The following is a 22,721-nucleotide window of genomic DNA, read 5'->3' on the forward strand; positions in this document are numbered from 1 at the left end:
GGGCTCAAGAGGAGCAATGGAAATTTCCACAGCCAGACTGTCTGCAGAGAGCAGCACGGAGATAAGAGTCTTGGAGTTTCCAAAGACCAGCAGAACAGCAGTAGAAGATATCAGATTACAGCTAAGCAGAAAGCCCAACAACAGAAATGATGTTTCATCTCTGGTGACTCTGCTCATTTAAAGAAAGACTGTTTGCTGCAAAAAAAAAAACAAGTTGATGGACAAATTGCTGTTGCAAAAGCCAGCATAGTAATGGAAGAAATCAATGGCTTATAGACAGTGGGGCTAGCCAAACGATTATTAATAATGCTAAATTGTTTTACAGGATGGATGAAGCTGCAGGAAACCCAGTAGCCTTGGCAAATGGCAAGAAGGCTAAAGTCATTGGAAGAGGCAGTGTGCAAATTCCATATTTGGAAACAAGGTTTAATAATGTTTTATGTGTGCCAGAAATGGAGCATAATTTGCTTAGTGTCTCTAGTTTAGACAAGCAAGGATTTGAGACCACTTTTGTATATGGGGAGTGTCTTATAAAGAAAAATGGGATTGTCTGTGCAAAGGGCATAAAGCATGATGACCTTTATATGTTACAGGGACGAAAAGTTCAATGTGCACAAACATTTGGCAATGTTGCAAAACATGATTCATGTGTTCATCGTTTGCACAGAAAGCTTGGTTATTCCAGCTTCCAAGTTGTTCAAAAGATGGACCAGTATGCAGAAGGTGTTGCAATGTACTGTTACGCTAAATGTTGCAATGGTCAACTGTTGCAATGTACTGTTACGCTAAACGTTGCAATGGTTAACCTTGTAAAAGTGATGGATGGACAATCTAATGTTGCCATGTGATAAAGTGCTGACTGTGTGGAAAAATACTGGCTGGAGAAACGAAAGTTATATGGGAGAAACGAAAGTTATGGAGATAAAAGTAACTGGGCGGGGCTAAGAAGTAGGAGCGATAAGACACCAGCTATGGTATAGGTTTGCATTAGCATAATTATGTAGAAAGCTTCTTTGTCTCTGCTATGACGTGTGCATGTAGCCTATAAAAGGAGTACCCACCATTATTAAAGTGCCTTTTCATCCCGAGTAAACACTGTGTGCCGTGTGTTTATTTATTTATCATGAGAAGGCCCAGGGCTCTGAGTTCAGACCCTGTCATCGCCAGGAGGCAGGCAGTGAAAAGCCACAACTGGTGACCCCGACGTGATCCAGCAGGACGAGCCAGCTGCAGCCCAGGGACGCCGTTCGTGTTACGGGTCCCTCCCCAGGAATCTTCAGCAAAGAAGACATCCTCCCTTAATCAGGGACGCCGTTCGTGTTACGGGTCCCTCCCCAGGAATCTTCTGCAGAGAAGACATCCTCCCTTAATCAGGGACGCCGTTCGTGTTATGGGTCCCTCCCCAGGAATCTTCAGCAAAGAAGATATCCTCCCATAGCAAAGCTGCATCTGGCTGCATCCTTCACGACGTGATCTTCACAGCACGACTTTCAGGAAGAAGTGTGCTGCCCTGACTCCCATCTTACGCACTGGAGATCAGCAAGCGCATCGTAAGTATGGGCTCCCCAATTTCGAAGACTCTGTCCAAGCATGTGGAAGAGCTTCACTTTTTAGTCAGGAAGGCGACCCAGTCGCAGAAAATTAACGGCACAACGATCTATCCTATATCTAAAAAGGCCATCACTAAATTTCTTGTGTTTCTTCAAAAAAATTGCCCCGCTTATCCAGAAGGTGGCACTCTAAAACAATATATTTGGGAAGAAATAGGAAAATACATCCACGAGCCTCCACGAGCCCCCCCTGAAATCCTTTACGCCTGGAGAGCTCTTATGAATGCTATTAATATTCTTTATCCTCCCTCTGACTTAATTCCTGATCCAATTCTTGATCAAACTTCGGATCAGCCTCCTCCATCTTCTAAAAAACCCATGCCTCCATCCCTTCCATCCCTGCCTTCTTCGGAAAAAACTTCTCCACCTCCTGCTGTGTATCCCACTCTCCCTTCCTCCCCCCACTCCCCCCCACTCCCTTCCTCCCCATCTTGCCCGCCTCCCCCTCCGTCACCCCTTCTTGCCCTCCTCCCTACAACCCCCCTCCTGTTTCTGATGTTAACCCTATCCACTCCAATGATCCTCCTGCCTCCTTGCCTGTTCGTAATACCTTTCAGGAAGCACTGATTCAAGGAAAAATAGATCCAGAGGACCTCTCTTGTTTTCCCATGGTCCTCCAAGCCCCGGCAGGTGGTGGAAATGCAAATCCTGCACCTCAATATGTTCCTATGGAGTGGGATCTCATGAAAGAACTCAAATCCGCCTCTGCCAAATATGGCCTTAAGTCACCCTATGTTAGAGACTTGTTAGAAAACATTTCTAATAATCATAATATTCTTTTCTCTGAATGGCAAATGATGGCTTCTCTGCTTTTAACATCTTCCCAACTTGCCGCTTGGCACAATGACTATCGCTTAGCTGTTCAATGTGCTGCAGCAGCTGGTCTCCCTCAGGCCATTACCCTAGACCATCAACTTTGTCAGGGAGCCATCCGCACCCCACAGGATGAAATTCAGATGGGAGCACAGGGTTATCCCATCATGAGAAATGCCGCTTTAAATGCCTTTCGCAGGCTCCCTGATCCTTCTCAACCTTCTTTGTCTTTCAACAAAATTCTTCAAGGACCTTCTGAGCCATACACTTCTAGCCCCACCCCCAAGGCTGTACCCCCCTCCACACAAACAGCTTCCCCTGTTCTGCTTTCAACTGCTATTATCTATGAGGATCCTGGATCTGTTTTTTCTCTCCCTTTGACAGCTACGCTCCCCCGTCCGCTCTCACCTCACATGCCCATCTTACTCATCTCAAACTCCTCTTTGATCATGGAAGGGGCGGTCGCTGCCCCCTTTCTTTATGACTCATCCGCTCTTAATTGCCTCTCTCTTGCAGCTGGAGGTGATCGACCTTTCTCATTGCCTGTTAACACTATAGTAGCCACTCTTATTACTGCAACCCTTTCCTCTCTATTCCATGCCCTCACGGGCTTGATCGCATCATCCCTAACTGTCTGCTCTCCTTGGCTGTCTTGCCCACACCAGCCCTTTTCACAGCCATTCTTTTCCAAATTGATCCCAAGACAAAAAAGCTATACATCATCGAATGGCTTCACCTCCCTCACACTCCTAGAGCAACTGTCACCTCTAGAGCCCTTCAGCTCGCTCTGCTTTGTATCAAGGGACGTCACCGAGCCAAGGCTTTGCTCGCTCACGATCTTCAAGCTATACACATTCCTTTCAAACTCTCTCAATGGGAACCCCTTTTTCAGATGTCAGATGTATTACAGGACGCTCTGGAAAATTGGATTGGTCCCATCTCCTGCCATCTCCCTTCTGACCCCCGTTTGCAGCTAATTAAAATGATACCTATTACCTCTTCCTCTCCAGTAGTTGCTTTTCCACTAATTCAAGCAATCACAGTTTTCACTGATGGCTCTAAAACTCATGGTGCTTGTGTCTGGTATGATCAAGTTAACTGGCACAAGCAACTGACAAAGCCCCAATCATCAGCACAGCAAGCTGAATTAGCTGCTTTTAACTTAGCCTTGAAGACATTTCCTGGACAACCAATTAACATCATAACGGATAGTCTATATGTCTCCCAATTGGTCTTACATATTTTTGAGGCATATCTATCTCCTTCTATACAACCATCATTAATGACACTGTTGCTTTAGCTGCAAATGCTCATTCAATCTAGGACCCATCCTCTATTTGTAGCCCACATACGTAGTCATCAACATCTCCCAGGTTTCCTTTCAGAAGGGAACCAGGTAGCTGATACTGCTTGTAAAGTACTTCCCATCAGTATTAAGATGCCTCAACCTTCCCCTCTATTATCAGGGGAAAGTCATAGTTATTTTCATCAAAACAAAAAGGCTCTGGTTAAACAATTTGGCATTTCTCTGGAAGAAGCAACTGCAATCATACAACAATGCCCCACTTGCAGTTTGCAAGCAAAAACCCTTCCTCAAGGGATTAATCCCAGGGGCATAGAGGCTTGTGAGACATGGCAAATGGATGTCACTCAATTCTCACCTTTTGCCCCTTGGAAATACCTTCACGTGTCTATTGACACCTATTCAGGGTTCATCATGGCCACCCCTCAAAGGGGAGAAACGTCAAAGCACGTTATCAATCATTGTATTCGGACCTTCATAGTACTGGGACCACCAAAAAATCTAAAAACAGATAATGCACCAGCCTATGTCAGCTCTCAATTCTCTGAGTTCTGCCATCACTGGTCCATTATCCACAAGTTTGGGATGGCCTACAATAGCCAGGGGCAAGCTATAGTTGAAAGGGCTCACCAAACCTTAAAATTGGCATTACAACGATACATGGGGTCAAAAGGCCTTAAGGGCCCCCCTAGCCTCCCAGTATTACAAAATGTGTTAAATGTTTGTCTGTATACGCTTAACTTCCTCAATCTCACTGGCACCCCTCCCCTGTCTGCTGCGTCTCGACACTTTACTAAACCATCTGTTCCCACTTCGAGACCACTTGTCTATTATAGACAGTTACCTGATCCTGCGTGGAAAGGACCTGTCGAATTGATCACCTGGGGTCGAGGCTACGCAGCAGTCCAGCTTCCTGACAGAACTCTCTGGGTTCCTGCAAGGTGTGTCCGCCCATATCACCGCCCACAATCAGCGGAGCCATCATCCGAAAAAGAAGGCAACACTCTTCTTCTTCCTGCTTGGCTGTTCGCTTCACTGGACTGATGGAACATCCACCAGCTTTAACGCCCACAGACCATACAACATCACATGGGTCATCAAGGACGCGTATGGACAAATACTCAACTCTACAACTAATTACACCATGATTTCTTCCTATTTCCCCAAATTACATTTTGACTTTGCTGAACTCTGTTTAGGCTTGCTCTACAGGTTTAACTGCATGTGTCCACGGAGATGTACTATTGACAAAAAAATCATTCTGTATTCAGGTCCAGCTACTGCCAAAAATGGATGTATATAACTCAGAAGATTTTGTTTCTTTACTAGAACCTAGACAATATAACCTTAGGGCAAAAAGAGAAGTAGTAACTGCTTTGACGCTAGCTGCACTGCTGGGGTTGGGGGCTTCTGGGACGGCCACAGGTATAGCTGGCCTTGTTACTTCTGATCAGCATTTTCACCATTTAAGCGCCACCATAGATGCAGACTTACGCCGCATTGAACAATCTATAGTTGCTTTGCAGAACTCCCTCACTTCCCTATCTGAAGTTGTCTTACAGAATAGAAGAGGTTTAGATTTGTTGTTCCTCAAGCAGGGTGGGTTATGTGCAGCACTGAAAGAAGAATGTTGTTTTTATGCAGATAGTTCAGGAGTGGTTTTAGATTCTATGAAAGAGTTAGATACGAGACTAAAAGAAAGGCAAAGAGAACGAGAGGCTCAACACACATGGTATCAGGGTCTGTTCAACTTCTCCCCATGGTTAACCACCTTAGTATCTGCCATTGCTGGTCCTCTTATTCTCCTACTTGTGCTCTGTACCATTGGCCCTTGTATTTTGGGCAAAGTTTTGGCCTTCTTAAAACGCAGACTAAGCCAGTTGGATTCCAACCTGTCACGAACTCAGAAACAGGTAAATACTCTCATATCCCATACACAAGAAAAGCAACCTTTGTTATCATTCTCCTCGGACTCAGACAAAGATGAAATCATCAAAAGTGTTGGTAAGGACAAAACATGCATCCTAATGCACTTGCAAGCCTCAGACTCGGAGGAGGAGGGGGCGAGCAAGAATCACCATTAGGGTAGTGTTAATATCACTTTCCAAATAAAACAAAAACAGAGGAGATGTTGCAATGTACTGTTACGCTAAATGTTGCAATGGTCAACTGTTTCAATGTACTGTTACGCTAAACGTTGCAATGGTTAACCTTGTAAAAGTGATGGATGGACAATCTAATGTTGCCATGTGATAAAGTGCTGACTGTGTGGAAAAATACTGGCTGGAGAAACGAAAGTTATATGGGAGAAACGAAAGTTATGGAGATAAAAGTAACTGGGCGGGGCTAAGAAGTAGGAGCGATAAGACACCAGCTATGGTATAGGTTTGCATTAGCATAATTATGTAGAAAGCTTCTTTGTCTCTGCTATGACGTGTGCATGTAGCCTATAAAAGGAGTACCCACCATTATTAAAGTGCCTTTTCATCCCGAGTAAACACTGTGTGCCGTGTGTTTATTTATTTATCATGAGAAGGCCCAGGGCTCTGAGTTCAGACCCTGTCGTCGCCAGGAGGCAGGCAGTGAAAAGCCACAGAAGGATTGCACGTAAAGGGATGTAAGGCATATTTGGATTGTGCAGTATGCAAAACATCAAAGTCTGATGTTAAATGAAGCACCAGCCATCTGTGTTTATTTTTCTGTCATGTAAGAAGTTAAAGTATTCTGGGTAAAGTGTGAATTTGGTGCTCTGCCCTCAATGTGTCACACATAGTAACATGTACTACTCGATATATTTGTGTTGATTAGGAGAAGGCAGAGACATCAGTAAAGAGTCAACCAACAAACTCTTGAACTCAATTTCTTCAGCTCCGCAATGGGGATAAAAGCTTTGAAATGAAATGAAAGACCAAAGGTACAGTTTCTATTCAGCTGCCATTTACTATAGTTAGCAGAAGAGGTATTTCTACTTCCTTAGTAGAGGAGTTTGTTATTGCACAGTTTGAGTCACAACAATTAGGCAAAGTGAGTGTTTGTCTATATGTGTTATTGGGCAAGTTTAAGGAAGAAGTGAATTCTGGAAAGATTTCTATCTGCACTTTTGAACTCTATTTTTAACAACAGATACAGTATACACAGTACTTCATTGAGGAAGAGTCCATTGCCCAAAAATATTTTAAAAATGCACCCCAGCCTCTGAAGATGTGGCATTTGCATAGTTTAGCTGTGCTTACCAAGACTCTGGAACCTATAAAAGCATTGCCTCCAAAGAAGACTCCTTTGTGATTCTTCCTTGGAATCCAAAGGACAGGTAAAAAGGGAAGGTGACTATCCAAAAGAATGATAGTGTCTCACCTGGGATGAGAAGAAATGAAAAACCCTGAGAAAGACTACAAAAGTATTTGGAGATGAAGACATAATGATAGGATTAGGGGACTGGTGCATAGGGTCCATGTGAGAAGAGCCAGGAGGGAGAAAATGTTATCTATGCTGTCGAAGGAAGATTAAGAGTACAAATCTAACAATATGAACAAATAAGCTCTCAGAGCTTTATGGAAGAAATCCTGCATTAGTGCAGCTAATTGCTTCTCTGGCATTCCTGATTGTATTTATTTATTTATTTGATTTTTATCCTGCCTTTATTGCATTATAAGTAGTTCAAGGTAGAGAATATACATAATGCACCTTTCTCCTATGTTCTGCACAACCACAGTCCTCTGAGGTGAATTGTGCTGAAAGATGGGATATAGCACATAACTGCCTTATAGTTGGGAACAAATGCTGATATAAATAGGATCAGGTACTACATGTGGTTTATTTTGAAAGAGGTTAGATGCAATGATCTGTTTATTTATATTCTAAGCAGTATAAATAGATAGGACTTTCTAATTTTCAAAAATGTGATTCCTTCTTAAAGTAATCTGATTCTGAAAAAAAGTTCTTAGAATCACTTTGAACATGCCAAATATATTTCTCATATTTGTGTTTTGTGACTAGAAGTAATTCTTATTACCATATATTTAATGAAATCTTCCTTTCCTCTTTCCCTTTGCTTTCTTGTATTGTTTAAAATAATTTCTTTATGCATTTATTTAATTTTGCAACTCTATCTGTTTGTGATATCAAGCCATAAATATCTGAAGTGCTAGACCTGCAAAGACATTTGATTTAATATGAAAAGGAGAACTGTAGAACTTCCTAAGGACACAATGAGTTCAGCTGAAGAAACTGAAAATATTAAAACATTATTTCATTACCAGTATTCGTTTGTAATTTCAAAGGTAAGATATGTAATACTTACAAATATATATGGAGTATTCAATCTTTAAAAAATATCCTTTCCCTGTGCAAAATTTCAATGGATTGGTGGTTGTAAGTCATTATGGTTGTAAGTCAAGGCATTCTTGTAACTGGCAGTAAATTTCCAAACTTTTCCGTGGCAGTTATTAAGCAAATGCCACAATCATTAAGTCAATGTTGCAATCATTAACTGAATTAAGCAAATTAAATTAAACCAATTAAAATGAATGGGTATTATTTTACCTGAAATTGGAAAGAGCATCATAAATAGTACCCATGACCCCATTTATTCTAGACCTGATAATATTTGCCGCTCATGAGAAAATTGCAATTTGGGTGGGGTCAGACATCTTTCTCAGATAAATTTTCTTTTCTTTTCTCTTTCTGGCAAAGTATGCATCTCCATAATTATTGTCTTTGTGTTTTGCTCCTTTTCTTCTTCTTTTTTGTTATTAATTTGAAAGCAATAAATATTAAATGAAAAAGACAACTCTTGAAAGAGTTCTGCTTTTTAAATACAAATGTGGCTCCTTCCAGCTATTTCCCCAACAAATACACTAAATCCATGATGACCAACCTATGGCGTTCTGGAAGTGGCACATAGAGCCACTTCTAACGGCACACAAGAGGTCGCCCAGAAGGGCCCCACTGGGCATGCCCAACAGCTGATTATTGGGTATCGCATGCGCAGGGTGCGGGGGTGCGCAAAGGATATGCACACATACACAGGTGCATGGGGGATCACACGTGCAAGTGCAGAGATGCACAGTGCATGCAGGGAGGTCACACATGCATGCGCAATGGGCGTGCCCCCCCCAGCATGCATTGCCTTCTAGGTGCTGGCATGTGAGCACGTGTGCGCAAGCACACATGCGATTTTCGGCACAGGAGTCGAAAAAGATTAGCTACCACTGCACTAAAGGAACCAAGCACTCTAGAGGGATATATAATTTTACTTGCTCTCATCTGTGTTGTAATTTTTATTTATTTATTAAATTTATATGTCATCCATATTACTCTCAGGAACCATTCTAGCTGAGTGGATCAGTGTACTGGCTCCATTTCTTCTATACACAATTCATGCTCCAAAGCACATAGTTCTCTGGAGTCCGAATATGATTCTCTTCATAATCTGGCACATTAAAAAGCTTAAATCTGTACTCACACTGTCTCCTTTTGTAAATGTTGTATATTTCTTTCCAGATCATATTTAGTGCAAGTCAGCTGGGTGTCTTTGATTTGCTGAGGGAGTCGGGGGAACTGCTATCATCTGTGACTGTGGCTGAGCGCTTGAACACCAGTCTCATTGGGATGCAGACACTGCTGAGGGCCTGTGTGGGGTTAAAGGTTCTGAAAGTGGAATGGAAGGATGGCAAAGGTGATGCTGTTAGCAGGGAGGAAGCAGTTACAGTTGTTTTAAAATGATCACATAGCATTCTTTTCCAAAAAGTTAGCACTTTCTGGTCATTTTTTTCCTCATTATTCTTCTGTTTTGATTTAGTCATTGTGAAGTACTTATACATAGCTAATGAGTTTTGGTTACTAATTTGTTTTCTTATAAATGCTATATCCAGAGAATTCAGCCAGTCTACCAGCCTGTAACTTATTTCAACATTGTCAGCAGCCCTTTTTGTAAGGTGACCAACCGTCCTCCTTTAGGGAGGACAGGACTGTCCTTTTGTAAGTTCTGTAAGTTCTCCCAGAAAGTGTCCTCCTACATGTCCTCCTTTTTGATATTTGAAGACTAATCTGTAAATCTCCGTATTTGATCGATGCTGATCAGGTCCATTGTGTGTGATGTGACGTATTTGTATTTGACATGAAGATTCGTCAAGGTTCGGTACAGTGTGGCGAGACATGATTATGAGACGCATGCGCTCCACATTTGAGAATTGTTTTGAGAGAGAGTGCCATGCACAAGAGTACACCGCGTGCAAGAGTGTGCCATGCGCAAATGGCTTTGTTTTTTTTCTTCAATTTATTTGTGTCCTCCTTTTCATTGTAAAAAAATTGGTCACCTTACTTTTTGGAATGCCAGAACAAATGTTTTGGATTTCATGACTGAAACAAACTGGAATAAACTGAAAACTACAATTCACTTACAGTGAACATTATGCTTTGCTCATCTCAAAAGTATATGGAATTCAGAAATGGTATTTTGAAGCAATTTATAATATGCTTTCATTTTCAGACCTTTATGGGAACACAGAGTTTGCTGATCTCTTTCTGGCTAAATCAAGTCCAAAGTCTCAGTATTATTCCATGAAGTTCTGTTCGGAATTCACATATTCGTCATTGCAATACTTGCCTGAAATTGTGAGGTAAGGAGAGCGTATTGGTGGAATAAAAATCTTTTCACCAAGGACACTTTACTGACCAGTCTTAAAAAGATCAGAAACTTGAGTCCTCACTCAGAGATTGCTGTTAGATTTCTTGATTATTCACTCGTTTATTGTAGAATCGTCATCGTTTAATACAATTTGCCTGTTTTCTCAGCTACTCTGTTGAGATGAAAGAACTAACAATTCCTGTACTTTCTTGAAGTACTTTTCTGCACTGTACAAGAGATGGGGTTTCAATAGATGGTAGTGAGCTGATTACCCAACACCCATTTCCATTTGGACATTCCAGTGGTACATGTTGCAAATTCACTTAATGAAAATTTAATTCTTGAGAAATCTTTCTGGAAAATGTCTCCACACATGCACAAGCATGCCTGCACACATACATACAAAGCTAACCCTAACCCTACCCCATTTGATCAAAACCTTAAAACCTTAAAATTCATAATTTAATGATCAATGTGAAAAAAATCCTTCAAAAGACAACAATCTGCTCTCTACTAGCCAAGAAGAAAACAATCTTGGTTAAAGGAATTTGTTTGGTCATCATACTATTTAATAATAAAAAACACACAGTGAAACAAAATGAATATCAAGATCTCAGTTCAATTTACTCTCTTTCTAGCTTTCCATTAGTGTTTATTTTTTGAGTAACTGCAAGTAATATTATTTGCTATTTGAATACAAGCACTATTTGATGCTGAATATAATCGAAGAAATTAAAAGAATATAATCACCAATGTCATTTATTTTACTTTCAATTCTTTTTAAAAAACAAACAAAAATATCTGCTACAGGGATGGAAACACTGAGATTCTGTCGAAACATGGCATTTCTCCAAAAGATTTTTATGAACCTCTGTACAGGTAAAACTAGCATTTTTATGATTTTTCTATATAAAGATTGGGCAGTAAATAGCTGTTTTCCTTTGTTTTTCTTAACCTATCTCATTTTTGCAACCCTGCAAATATTTTCATAAGACCAAAAGACTAAATTAGCAATACTACTCGCCTGCAATGATTTTGGCCAGTGTGTCACAAGCAGAACCAAAACCCAGGTTTGCTCTTATTTCTCACATTATTCCATCCAACCTATAGTCAAAACTTGGGGACTAGGTTGCAAACAACATGATTAAGCAAGTTATCAGTTATGAAAATTGAAGAACAGATTGTTTGCAAGAAGACAAAGAACTGAAGAGAGGGTTTTTCTTTTGAGAAGTAATTATGTTTGGATTTTAGTGAAGCACAATTACCATGCCCATGTCTTTTCTGTCTTATGATTTTTTCAAGATTTCTATCTATCTTTTTCTGGTATTGGGATATTCTAACAACATGTCCAAGAATTAATTTTCAAAAGGGACATTCAAAATCTACAAGTCAAGCTAGGTCAACTACATCTCAACTGCTAGAATGTGCGGTATAGGAACAAAGATGCTTTCATTCATTACCCAGAGAGTCACCCAAATCCTTGTCCTGTGTTTTCTATTGCTCAAATGCCAGTCCACAAAAACGTTGGACTATTTTTCAGATCCCTTCCAGAACAGCTGATCCTAAAGCACATATTGACACATTTAGCAGTTCTGGCCAGGAATTGTTCAGTGTATAAAGTGAGCATATAGAGAATAATTGGGAATAATTCATTTAGGTGCATATGGACTAATAAATGCCATCAACTTCAGTTCAGATATTTAACAACCTGCTTCTTAAAACTAGATAATTAACACAAAAGCCTGCAGAAACCATAGCCATATAATGAAAAGTATAATTCCAGCTTTATGATCAGATGTTAATCATATTGTATTGCATTTAGTTATATGTATGTTGATCATCTGCCAGAGCAAATTTTAATTCTAGATCAAATGAAGGTGCCGAAAGCCTTTTTAGGTACACGAATGAAAGTTGGACTCTGTATGGAAAAGAAGTTGTATCTTCATTTGATCTTTCTGGTTTTCAGCTCATTTATAATCTAGATGGTAAGTACTAGAAGGTCTTAATCATACTCATTATTATTAATTTAATGTGATATGGTACTCAGGTTCTGTCAAAACATGTAATTTCCTAATTGTAAAAGGCAGAGTGAAGGATCCAATCCTGTGTCTTTCCTCTCCTAGAATTTAAACATTGATTGTGAATATCAACTTTAAAATGAATTATCTTATAAGCATTATCTTAATCCACGAAAGAGCTTTTTGTTGGGGTTAAATGCATCAAGCTAGAAACTGGAAGACCAAGAGTTGTGCTCCAGCCTCAAGCAGAAACCCACCTGGGTGACCTTTGGCCAGTTATTTTCTCAGCTCTAGGATGAGAATATGGCAAATCAGTTGTGAAATCTTGGCAAGAAAACAGGGGGAACTTGTTCAGGCAATCGCCAGGAGTCAAAACTTAGTTAAAGGCACACACAGAGAAAAAAAAGAGTAAAACATAATATGGAGCCTCTGTGGCGCAGCGGTTAGAGTGCAGTACTGCAAGCTACTTCTGCAGCCAGCTGCCTACAGTTCAAATACCACCAGGCTCAAGGTTGACTCAGCCTTCCATCCTTCCGAGCTGGGTAAAATGAGTATCCAAATTGACTCTGTAAACCGCTTAGAGAGGGCTGTAAAGCACTATAAAGCGGTATATAAGTCTAAGTGCTATTGCTATAATGTAGCATAGATTTACTATAGTGGAGGTTTTAGGATAAAAGATCCTTGAATAGCTGGTATTAAGTTTGAAAAATGTTTTCACAGTCAGAATGGAAAACAACACAACTTATAAAACAGATACATTACATAAAACTGTAAACAATAATGGAACAGAAAAGATTGGATTAATTTCTGTTCAGATTTTATTACAGACACTTAGAGTAAAAGTAAGATCTTTAGTTTTGATAAAGCAAAGTAATAAGAGAAGAAATGATGCAAAGAATCACTGGATAGGAGTGGAATGAAAAATAACATCTAGTAGGATAGATTTTAAAATAAATGAACTCCTTAGAGGTAGTAAAAAGGTACCAACAAAAATGCAACAGTGTAGGACAATGAATGAGACAACATATTTCAATGAATATATTTGTTTAAATCACAGTATTATGTACCTGCTTAGCCCAGCTACATAAAACCTAAAGTGATGGAAATAACTAAGAAATCTTAATAAAGGTTATAGTAAATCATCACAAATGTTGACATACAGGATTTTTTTCTTAATTCCTTTTTTTTTTGCATTTTTTTTTAAGGAAACAATGTTTGCTTAGCCAAGGAATTAATTTCAAAGTACCCAAATTGTACTGTGAAACTTTGTGACCTTCCTGAAATTGTGGAAAAATCAAAAAAATATAGTTTATTTTCAGATGGTTCCCGGATCTCTTTCCATGAAGGTAATATAAGTTTTGAATCAATATCTCTGCCATTTTAAAAAGCACTTCTGAAAGAAGCTAGTAGTATTGTAGAGACAATCTTTATGAAAGGGAGAATCAATTCTTTTTCCAAGATGATTTAGGCTTTGACAGAGTCCTACTTTAATAAAAGGATTATTCTTTTTACAGGGGATTGTTTTAAAGATCCAATTCCTGAAGCAGATCTATACATATTATCAAAAGTCATGTATAATTGGAGTGATGAAAAGTGCATCCAGCTGCTAACAAAATTATTTATGGCCTGTAAGCCAGGTAGGCATATTTACATTACTAGAAAGAGACAAATTGCTATTTGCGAATGGGAAGAAAAGCAAGCCAATCAGAGCCCTGCATGGCTGTTTTATGTGCTAACAACAAGCTTTGGCAATACACAAGTACTATGGTTCATAATTTTGATTGTAAGTGGTTGCCGTCATTAAGCCATACTTCACATGACTGCTTCGCTCAACAGCTACAATCCTGGTCTCCTGGTTGTTAAACAATTGTAGGGATCATTAAACTCAGACTGAAAAACTGCCTGCAGAAAGAAGGCAGTCTACCCCCTTCTGTGCACTGGGCTGGAGAAAGGAAGCTAGGAACCAAAAGGTCTGTGATGGGTCACATTCACCGGAGAGAGGGGATGTGTTCTAGAGATGTAAGAGACAATACAGTTCAGGTAGTTTTGTGTAAGAGAAAGAGGGTGAAGGCAACCTGCCTGATAGTTCCCAAAGTATATGATTGATCTGCTTCAAAGAATTTTATTTCTTTGGTCCATAGCAGGCCTTTGCCTACTGTTTATGCATGGAAAAGAACCAATATCCAGGGCCAGAGAAAGGAAGCTCGGATGTTTAGGATCAAAGTTTCCTTTTTTCCAGCCCATACAAGAGTTCCCTCTGCTCCTTTTTACTCTTCAGAAACATCATGGTTGTTAGCTGTTCAGGTCCGTCTGGCATTGGTTTGGGATAGCTACCAGTAGCTGCAGAAAAGCAAATGTAATAGGCGAGGCACGTGGAGCAGGGAGAAGGCCTGAGCCTTCTGGATGTGATGCAGTAGAGAGAGGTAGGAACCAGGCTGAGGCCTCCTGGGCAGCTCTGTATGTGCTGGAGGACTAGGTGGGCAACTGAGATGGTGGGGAGAGATAAACAGGTGGGAAGGAATTGTCCCTATGGTGTGTTTGTGGATGCACTGCTAAGTGCCCAAATTTTGATCATATGATCACAGGGGCACTGCGATAGCTGTAACTTCAGGCAGGAATCATGATTCCCCTTTTGGCAGTGGTTTGCTCTCTAAACTTGTTTTAATTTAGTTTCTAAATGTTACATTTCATTACCAGACTAGGTAACATCATCCCTTTATTATTAAATTAATTATTAAACATAATTCCCTTTGTTTAGCACCATTGTAGTTTTGGATAGTCACTGAATGTGCTGGTCATAAATTGAGGAATACTTATAGTGGGGAAGAAATAATGTTGATTCTGGATTGTGTTGCTAAAATAGGTGGTAGCAGATTTGGAGATAGAAAGGTGGAAGTTTTCTACCTAATAAATTAGAAATTGATCCATTTGCACATAAAATACGTGCTATAACACTTTTCTAAATGTATAATCTCCTGGAGGCAAACTTGACATTTTAAAGCACAAACAATATTTCTTAGCTATTAAATCTGAACTCTGAGAAGAAATTTTATAATTACATTTTGGATCACATTCTCTAACCATACTGAATCATGAATCAGTATACTGTGGAAACCACTTCCTCCCATAGGTGCCTAAATCCCATATAGATTATGAAACCTATTTGTTTCTTACCTTTTTAAGGCAGTGAGAGGCCATTTATCATTGAATATAAGCAAAGTCCAGTTGGGAAAAGATTGCTTAAAATTTCCATGATGAAGTATAGGCAGATTGCCAAAAGCAGTCCTGAATTAAGTGGGCTAAAATAGTATGTGTTAGGAGATAGACAATGCTGAAGGAGCTGCAGCTTGGCATAATATTACGATAACTTTTGGGACACAAAGGGGCTAAAATAGACCATGGCCTTAGCCTAGGAAAAAAGAGTCCAAAACAATATTGTTAGAAGAGGGGCAAAGTTGTGAGAGAAAAGTCACAGTCTCAGCAAAGAAAAGGAGGTGGTAAGAAAACCACTCCTTTTCTAGGCAACTTGTTCCTGAATTAACCAAATTACTTTTGCAACAGGTGGTGGAGTTTTACTGGTGGAACCAACTGTTGATGAAGACATATCGGAGTCTCTTCCTGCTCATTTGTACTGCATTGTAATGTTGCTTTACTCTGAAGGAAAAACACGGAAAGCATCGGAGCATCATACGCTCTTCAACACAGCTGGCTTTAAAGATGTTCAGTTCAAAAAAGGATATGTCTTTGATGTCATTTTGGCCATAAAATAATATTCAGTTTGCTTTATTCCTATGAGTGTTAAAATAAAATTCCAATAATAAAATTGCTTTTACTATTGATTCCAACCTGCGAATCTACAGATGTATCAATTTATTAGGGTAACGCTATTATCTACCTACTACTAGCCCTACTTTGTAAGTACTTTGAAGGAAAGTAGAAATTTCACAGCAGGTGCCATGTATGTTTGTCAGACCTATAAGGTAGACCAGATCAGAAAACAGATTCCATAGGCACATGAAAAATACTTTTTATTATAGTAAAAGAATCTTACAAGACTGTTGGTGTTTTACCTTTTCTCTCTAATGCCCCATTTCGCCAAGGAGGAATCAGACCAAGTCTCATTTCCCAAGGATGAAGGGATGCTTCTGCTCTTGATATTTTTGTAACAGCTGAATACACAGATAGAACTCAACTTGCAACCATTCATTTAATCACCGTTTGAAGTTACAGTGCCACTGAAAAAAGTGACTCATGACACTTTTCCACACTTATGACTGTTGCAGCATTCCCAGTCATATGATCAAAATTCACATGAATTGCTTGACAACTGATTCATATAACCACACTTGGAATCCTGCATCCAGTTTTGGTTGCCACGATGTAAAAAAGATGTGACTCTAGAAAGAGTGCAGAGAAGAGCAACAAGAATGATTAAGGAACTGGAGGCTAAAACATACAAAGAATGCTTTCTGGAATTGGGTATGTCTAGTTAATGAAAAGAAGGACCAGGAGAGATATGATAGCAGTGTTCCAATATCTCAGGGGTGGCTACAAAGAAGAGGGGGTGAAACTATTCTCAAAAGCACTGATTGGAAACTAATCAAGGAGAAGCAACTTAGAATTAAGAAGGGATCTCCTGACAGTTAGAACAATTAATCAGTGGAACAACTTGCCTCTAGAAGTTGTGAATGCTCCAATACTGAAGTTTTAAGAAGACATTTGACAACCATTTTAAGAAGAGATTGGACAACCAACCTGAGCAGGGGGTTGGACCAGAAGACCTCCAAGGTCCCTTCCAAATCTTTTATTCCCTTCCCTTCTGTTCTATTTATGACTGTTGCAGTATGCTGTGATCAAACGATAACCTTTGGCAACCTTCTGAGAAACAAAGTCAGTAGGGAATCTAGACTCACTGAACAACGGCAGTGACTCACAACTATGGGAAGAAAGGTTGTAGAATGAAACAAAACTCACTTAACTGGCATAATGGGCAGTTTAATGGAATCATTCACTGCATGCTAATATGATATACTACTATGTCTACCCTGCTATGCTTATATGTGCTATGAATGGATGATTTTGTTTATGCCACTGGAGCATAATTAATTTCTACAATTGCTTTCACTAGTCTTGATCCTCAGGAGTTCCTGAACTTTTACTTAGCCCACCCCATTATATTTTCAAGTAGTTGTGTGAATGAACAGGCAACAGACTTGTAGTCTAAAATAAGTCCACAATAAAATACCCTACAGGTCCTGTGGTTTCTGCATTTATTGCTTTGTCTTACTTGGTCTAGGAGTATATTCAGTAGGTTTGTCCTTAGCTTTTTAAGAAGTATCCAAATATCTCATTTATATTCATGAATAAAGCCATTCATGGGAAAAAAAATACCCTAAAAGATTTATCTGGGCCACAATGGGTCAGCAGTCTGCTAAGATTATCAGATGGGAAGTTGATAGTCTGGATTTGAGACCTGAGTGCAGCGTGATAGGATGAGCTCCTGTTACTTGCCCCAACTCCTGCCCACCAAACAATTTGAAAGTAAACCAATGAGAGTAGATAAATCGTACCACTTTGGTGGGAAGGTAACAGCATTCTGTGACCCTTGGTATACATCTATGCTGACCACATGACTATGGAAATGTCTTCAGACAATTCTGGCTCCCTCGGCTAAGAAATGGAGATGAAACTCTCCCCCCTACCCAGAGTTGGACACGATTGGATGGGAAACTTTTATCTTTACTTTTAAAATATTTAAATAAAATATTGAGAAAAACATGCCACACACAGATAATCCAATTGTGAAAACAAAAATATATTAAAGTTTTGAGAGTCTACTTACCTGTAGGTGAATTTAACTGTGAGCTTCTATAGGAATAACAAATTACTCAGAATGTATTGTGTTCATTCCTTTGAATGATGTGGGAGTAGGAATGGATTTTCAGAGGAAAAATTGCAGACTATCAGAACCAGGAGCACTACTTAGGTGACTCTGAGAACACAGATAAACCTCCAAGTGCTTCAACGAAGCTCTAAAAAGATGCAAATTACCAGCTGTCTGCAAGGAATATAAATCCCTCCATTCCTAACTATTCTGTCTATTGTTATGTTTTAATCCACTAAAAGCTATTAAGAGTTGCATGCAAATGTGTAAACTTTGAGATAAAATGATGATGATGATAATAACAACAATAAATAGAATTCAACAATCATAGAAAAAAACTAATATCTTCAAGAACCAAGGTATCTACAGCCATTAATATTCTTGATTACAAAGGAAATTGATAGTACAGAAACTTCATCTCGAATTACACCTGTAAGCTATCTGGCAGCCATTACAGCTGGCATATTAGTGATCACTTATTAGAATAATGAGAAATCTACATATGAAAGAAAGAAATCTAGAGAGAAATTTTATAGATGTAGTAATAGTCTACCACTCTTATAGCCACGATGTAGGCCTTAATAGCAGGTCTCACACTATCCAGTAGAGTTAATTCCTTATTGATCACCAGCAACAATCTAGATGTCTCCACTCCCATTTCATCTCTGTCAACTCCTCTGTAAGCCCTGGGGATTAATAGATACCCGAAATGGAAGTAGTTATAATCTCATCCAAAGCCTTAGCTACTGTCCCCCTTATTCCAAGCAGCAACCAAGGCCTTGAATCAACCATGCAGGAGATCATCAGGGATAAGCCACAGCTCCTTTTGAAACTCCTCTGAGGCCATCAGTCTCTGGACAAGGATCAGTCTAATGGGCCCAATCTCCCTGTAGTAGGTTGTGGCATTAGAGAATACAAAAGAAATCAGAGCATGATCAGACCATGACAAAGGAAGTTACATGAGCGTTTCCAATTTCAAATCATATCATCACTGCTCTGACAGTGAATACTAAATCTGCAGTGTGACCACTGCCACAAGTCAAGTTCTGGATGATCTAGAAGAGGCCCATGGCTGTCATGGAAGCCATGAACTACTGAACCACCTCAGATTCTATTTCTAGAGAAGGCAAATTAAAATCCCCTAAAACTATAGGTCAAGGGAAGTCTACTGTTAATCTGGAGTCAGCACTTACTACATTGGGCAGCCTCCATTTCCCAAAGAGTAACTCTATCCCCATATTCAAGTCCCTCAATTCCCAGAACTGGGACCTACCCACTGATCTTATCAAATATACTTGATAAACATCCTTGTGAGCAGATCAAGCTATGAGTGACTACCTGAAGGGTCTTCCATTAAGGATGTAACTGGTACATAAGATGAACCTGGGAAAAGGTTCTCCTGCAACAGCTGCCACTTCCTTATTGAGCAGTAGCAGCGAATGCAGGAGTACTCCTGGCCCCGCAATATTGAGTATCAGTCCTGAATAGGAAACTGTGGAATTGAAGGGCTTGAATATGGTGGCCAATGGTGGAAATATAGTAAACTAGGGAAGGGAACGAATAACCAAAGCCACTCAACTTTGCTTGCATTGAATTGGTCTCTTCTTCCCCATCCAGATGCAAGGCCTTAAGGCATTGGGTTAATAGACAGCTTTATTTACAGAGTCTTGGGTTGATAAGTAAAGCTGCATATCATTCACATATTGATAATAGAAAATCTAGCTTTTTTTTCACTTAGAAAGTTACAAGGTCATAATGCAGTTGATAAGATCGGAAGGCTTCAGGTAAGAAGATAAAGTATTTTGCGTAAAAGATTACTTGACATGAGGGTCCAGTTATGTGTATTGTCAACATAGTAAACTACATTGTGGGAGAGCCCTTTGCCACAAGAATATTTTAAAAATGCACTCCAGCCTCTTCTGAATACATGGAGTTTGCATAGTTTACTTGTGGCTTACCAAGATTGTAGAATCTATAAAAGCATTGTCTCCAGAGAAAACTCCTTTGGGATTCTTTCTTGGAGTTTAAAGGGCAGGTAAAAAGGCATGGTGGCCATCTCAAATGAAATCAAATAAAAATATGGTAGCATTTCATCGGGGGTGAGAAGAAATGAAAAGGGCCTGAGGAAGGCTAACAAAGTGTTTGGAGATGAACACATAATACTGTAATATGACTGAGGAGACTCAGATTCATAGAGTTATTGTGGGAAGAGCCAGGGGACAGAAAGTGCTGTCTACTCTATAATGTCTTGAGGGGAAATGAAGTAGAAAACTAACAATATGAAGAAACAAACGTGTGGTTGTCAGAACTTTAAAGAGGAAATTCACACTATCATGGAAAGGTTATGTTGCCAGATCTTTCCTTGTGCATTTAGTTGCTTCTCTGATATCTCTGATTTTATTTATTGATTATATTTTTATCCTGCCTGTATTACAAGCAAGTCAAGGTGATGAACATACATGACACACTGTTCTCCTATGCTCTGCACAACAACAACAACCAGTATGTGGTATAATTTAAATGGGGCCAGATAAACCTGGATGGAATGAATTGTTCATTTTTATTTGGAAGATTTCTGATCAAGAAACAGTCTGGGCAGTATAAATAGATAGGGGTTAATCAGCTACTCTATTCTTTCTTTTCCTCCTTAACTTATTTTTCTTTCTAGTAGGGACAAAGTGGAAACAGGTTAGGAAATCATAGGAGAAAACAAAATGTTGTCCAAATGCTTGTAAATGATTATTTTTGGTAAGTAATAGCACAATACTGTGTCCAGGAGGAGATCATGGGTGTCCATGGAGCCTGAAGAAGTCAAGGTTAACTCATGTCTTTATTTATTTTTAAGTAGGATATCAAAAGACTCTGAAGAACACAATAATTAAGTGTTCACACTGACTTCTTCCTGATTAATAATTTTATTTGATTTTTTTGCTACAGTAATGCTGTTTAAGTTCTTGGAGAAGGAAAAGGCAACAGCTGGGCAGACTTTTAAAAATAAAATAAAATTTACCATATTTAGATAATGCGTTATTCACTTCACTGAGGTAATTAAAAAAATATTTTTTTAAATGGCAAGTGATAAAACACCAGAATATGATAGGTTCCTCCTTGAGTAGTATAAAAGATAATGATAAATTTATGGATATTTTGGTACCAAAACCTTGTCATGTGTTGAAGAAATATTTGATAATTTTCAGAGGATAATATTGTCTTGAATCATATACCCAATACATGGAATTTGTCAGTACTAGGTAAATGGGTTCTCTGTATCCTTATTATGATCAAAAGCTTAATACTACAGTATTGGAAAGATTACTGTACGGCCCATTTATTCAGTGGATTGAAGACCTGATGGTAGTTTCCACTTATGAGAAGATTGCCTATAGATGTAGACTATACTTCTACAAAATACAGTAGATTAGTCATGCAAATATATTAAAATCTATGCATAGTTTAATATTTGCATTTGATAATTATATATAACTGTTTATAGTCATAACAAAATATATGATATAATTTTTTTGTTGTATTAATGTCACAAAGAAATGTTCTTTTGTTCCCCTTCTATTTTTGGCAAAGTATATAACTCCATCATTATTATCTTTGTATGTTGGTTTCTTCTCTTTTTTGGTTATCAATTAAAAAGTAATAAATAATGCTCCTGCAGTCCTCAACCATTGAAAGGTTGTTTGTTTTTAATGCAAATGTGGCTGCTTCCAGCGGTTTCACCTAACCCAACCAAGCACTCAAGAAGAAAGTAGTTTTACCAGTTGCCACTGTGTTGCTGTACTTTCCGTTTATTTATAAAACTTATATGCCATACATCATGCTGTGAAGCAATTCTGGGCTGTTAACTACTCCAGGCTGAGCACATGTGATTGCGCAAAGGAATGGATCTATCAGCCCATTTTTTCTCTTGCTCATCAGCAACAGGTACAGCAGGCAAGTTTGATTGCCATAATCATGCTTGATTCCTAGAACATATTCTCTGGAGTGTGAGTATGGTTCTCTGTGTGATCTGGAACCCTCAAAAACATAACAGATAACAGATAATCAGAGTTAGAAGGGACCTTATAGGTCATCTAGTCCAACCTCCCACCCAATTGGGAGACCCTACACCATTTCTGACAAATGGTAGTTCAATTTCTTCTTGAAAGTCTCAAGTGATGGTGCTCCCACAACTTCCAAGGGCAAGCTGTTCCATCGGTTGATTGTTCTTATATAAATCTGTACTCACATCTTCTCCTTTTTGTACATTTGCCCATGCCTTTCCAGATCATATTTTACTGCAAGTGAGCTGGCTATCTTTGATTTGCTGAGGGAGTCGGGGGAACCGCTGTCCTCTGCGACTGTGGCTGAGTGCTTGAAGACCAGTCTCACCGGGATGCAGATACTGCTGGTGCCCTTTGTGGAGTTAAAGGTCCTGAAAGTGGAATGGAAGGAGGGCAAAGGTGATCCTGTTAGC

The 22,721-nt window shown here is 39.3% G+C and overlaps 1 protein-coding gene and 1 long non-coding RNA gene across 3 annotated transcripts; both read left to right on the forward strand.

Annotated features, from left to right (window-relative positions):
• The first annotated feature begins 290 nt into the window (after positions 1 to 290).
• On the forward strand, positions 291 to 7,931 carry LOC148125137 (uncharacterized). Of its 2 annotated transcripts, none has more exons than XR_015744564.1 (3): positions 291 to 424; positions 6,535 to 6,640; positions 7,853 to 7,931. It is a non-coding gene; the product is annotated as an uncharacterized LOC148125137 (long non-coding RNA). The 2 variants fall into 2 exon arrangements; XR_015744565.1 differs by lacking the exon at positions 291 to 424 and adding an exon at positions 6,324 to 6,432.
• A 3-nt stretch (positions 7,932 to 7,934) lies between these two features.
• Positions 7,935 to 16,142, forward strand: LOC113440785 (acetylserotonin O-methyltransferase-like). Its single transcript, XM_087938491.1, has 8 exons — positions 7,935 to 8,006; positions 9,229 to 9,403; positions 10,217 to 10,346; positions 11,165 to 11,233; positions 12,221 to 12,339; positions 13,578 to 13,718; positions 13,887 to 14,009; positions 15,934 to 16,142. Exons 1-8 carry the CDS (start codon positions 7,935 to 7,937, stop codon positions 16,140 to 16,142), a joined length of 1,038 nt encoding a protein of 345 aa, XP_087794617.1.
• Positions 16,143 to 22,721: the final 6,579 nt, after the last annotated feature.

This window comes from Pseudonaja textilis, chromosome 8, assembly GCF_049901715.1.
Source record: "Pseudonaja textilis isolate UNSWEBS1 chromosome 8, rPseTex1.2, whole genome shotgun sequence".
In the NCBI taxonomy this organism is placed as follows: domain Eukaryota; kingdom Metazoa; phylum Chordata; class Lepidosauria; order Squamata; family Elapidae; genus Pseudonaja; species Pseudonaja textilis.

Bases quoted from the DNA above. Each gene is read 5' to 3' on its own strand.
- LOC113440785 (XM_087938491.1), top strand. From the start codon at position 7,935: ATGAGTTCAGCTGAAGAAACTGAAAATATTAAAACATTATTTCATTAC. The intron at 9,404-10,216 runs GTGATGCTGTTA...TTTCATTTTCAG, and splicing joins GGAATGGAAGGATGGCAAAG to ACCTTTATGGGAACACAGAG. The intron at 13,719-13,886 runs GTAATATAAGTT...TTCTTTTTACAG, and splicing joins CCGGATCTCTTTCCATGAAG to GGGATTGTTTTAAAGATCCA.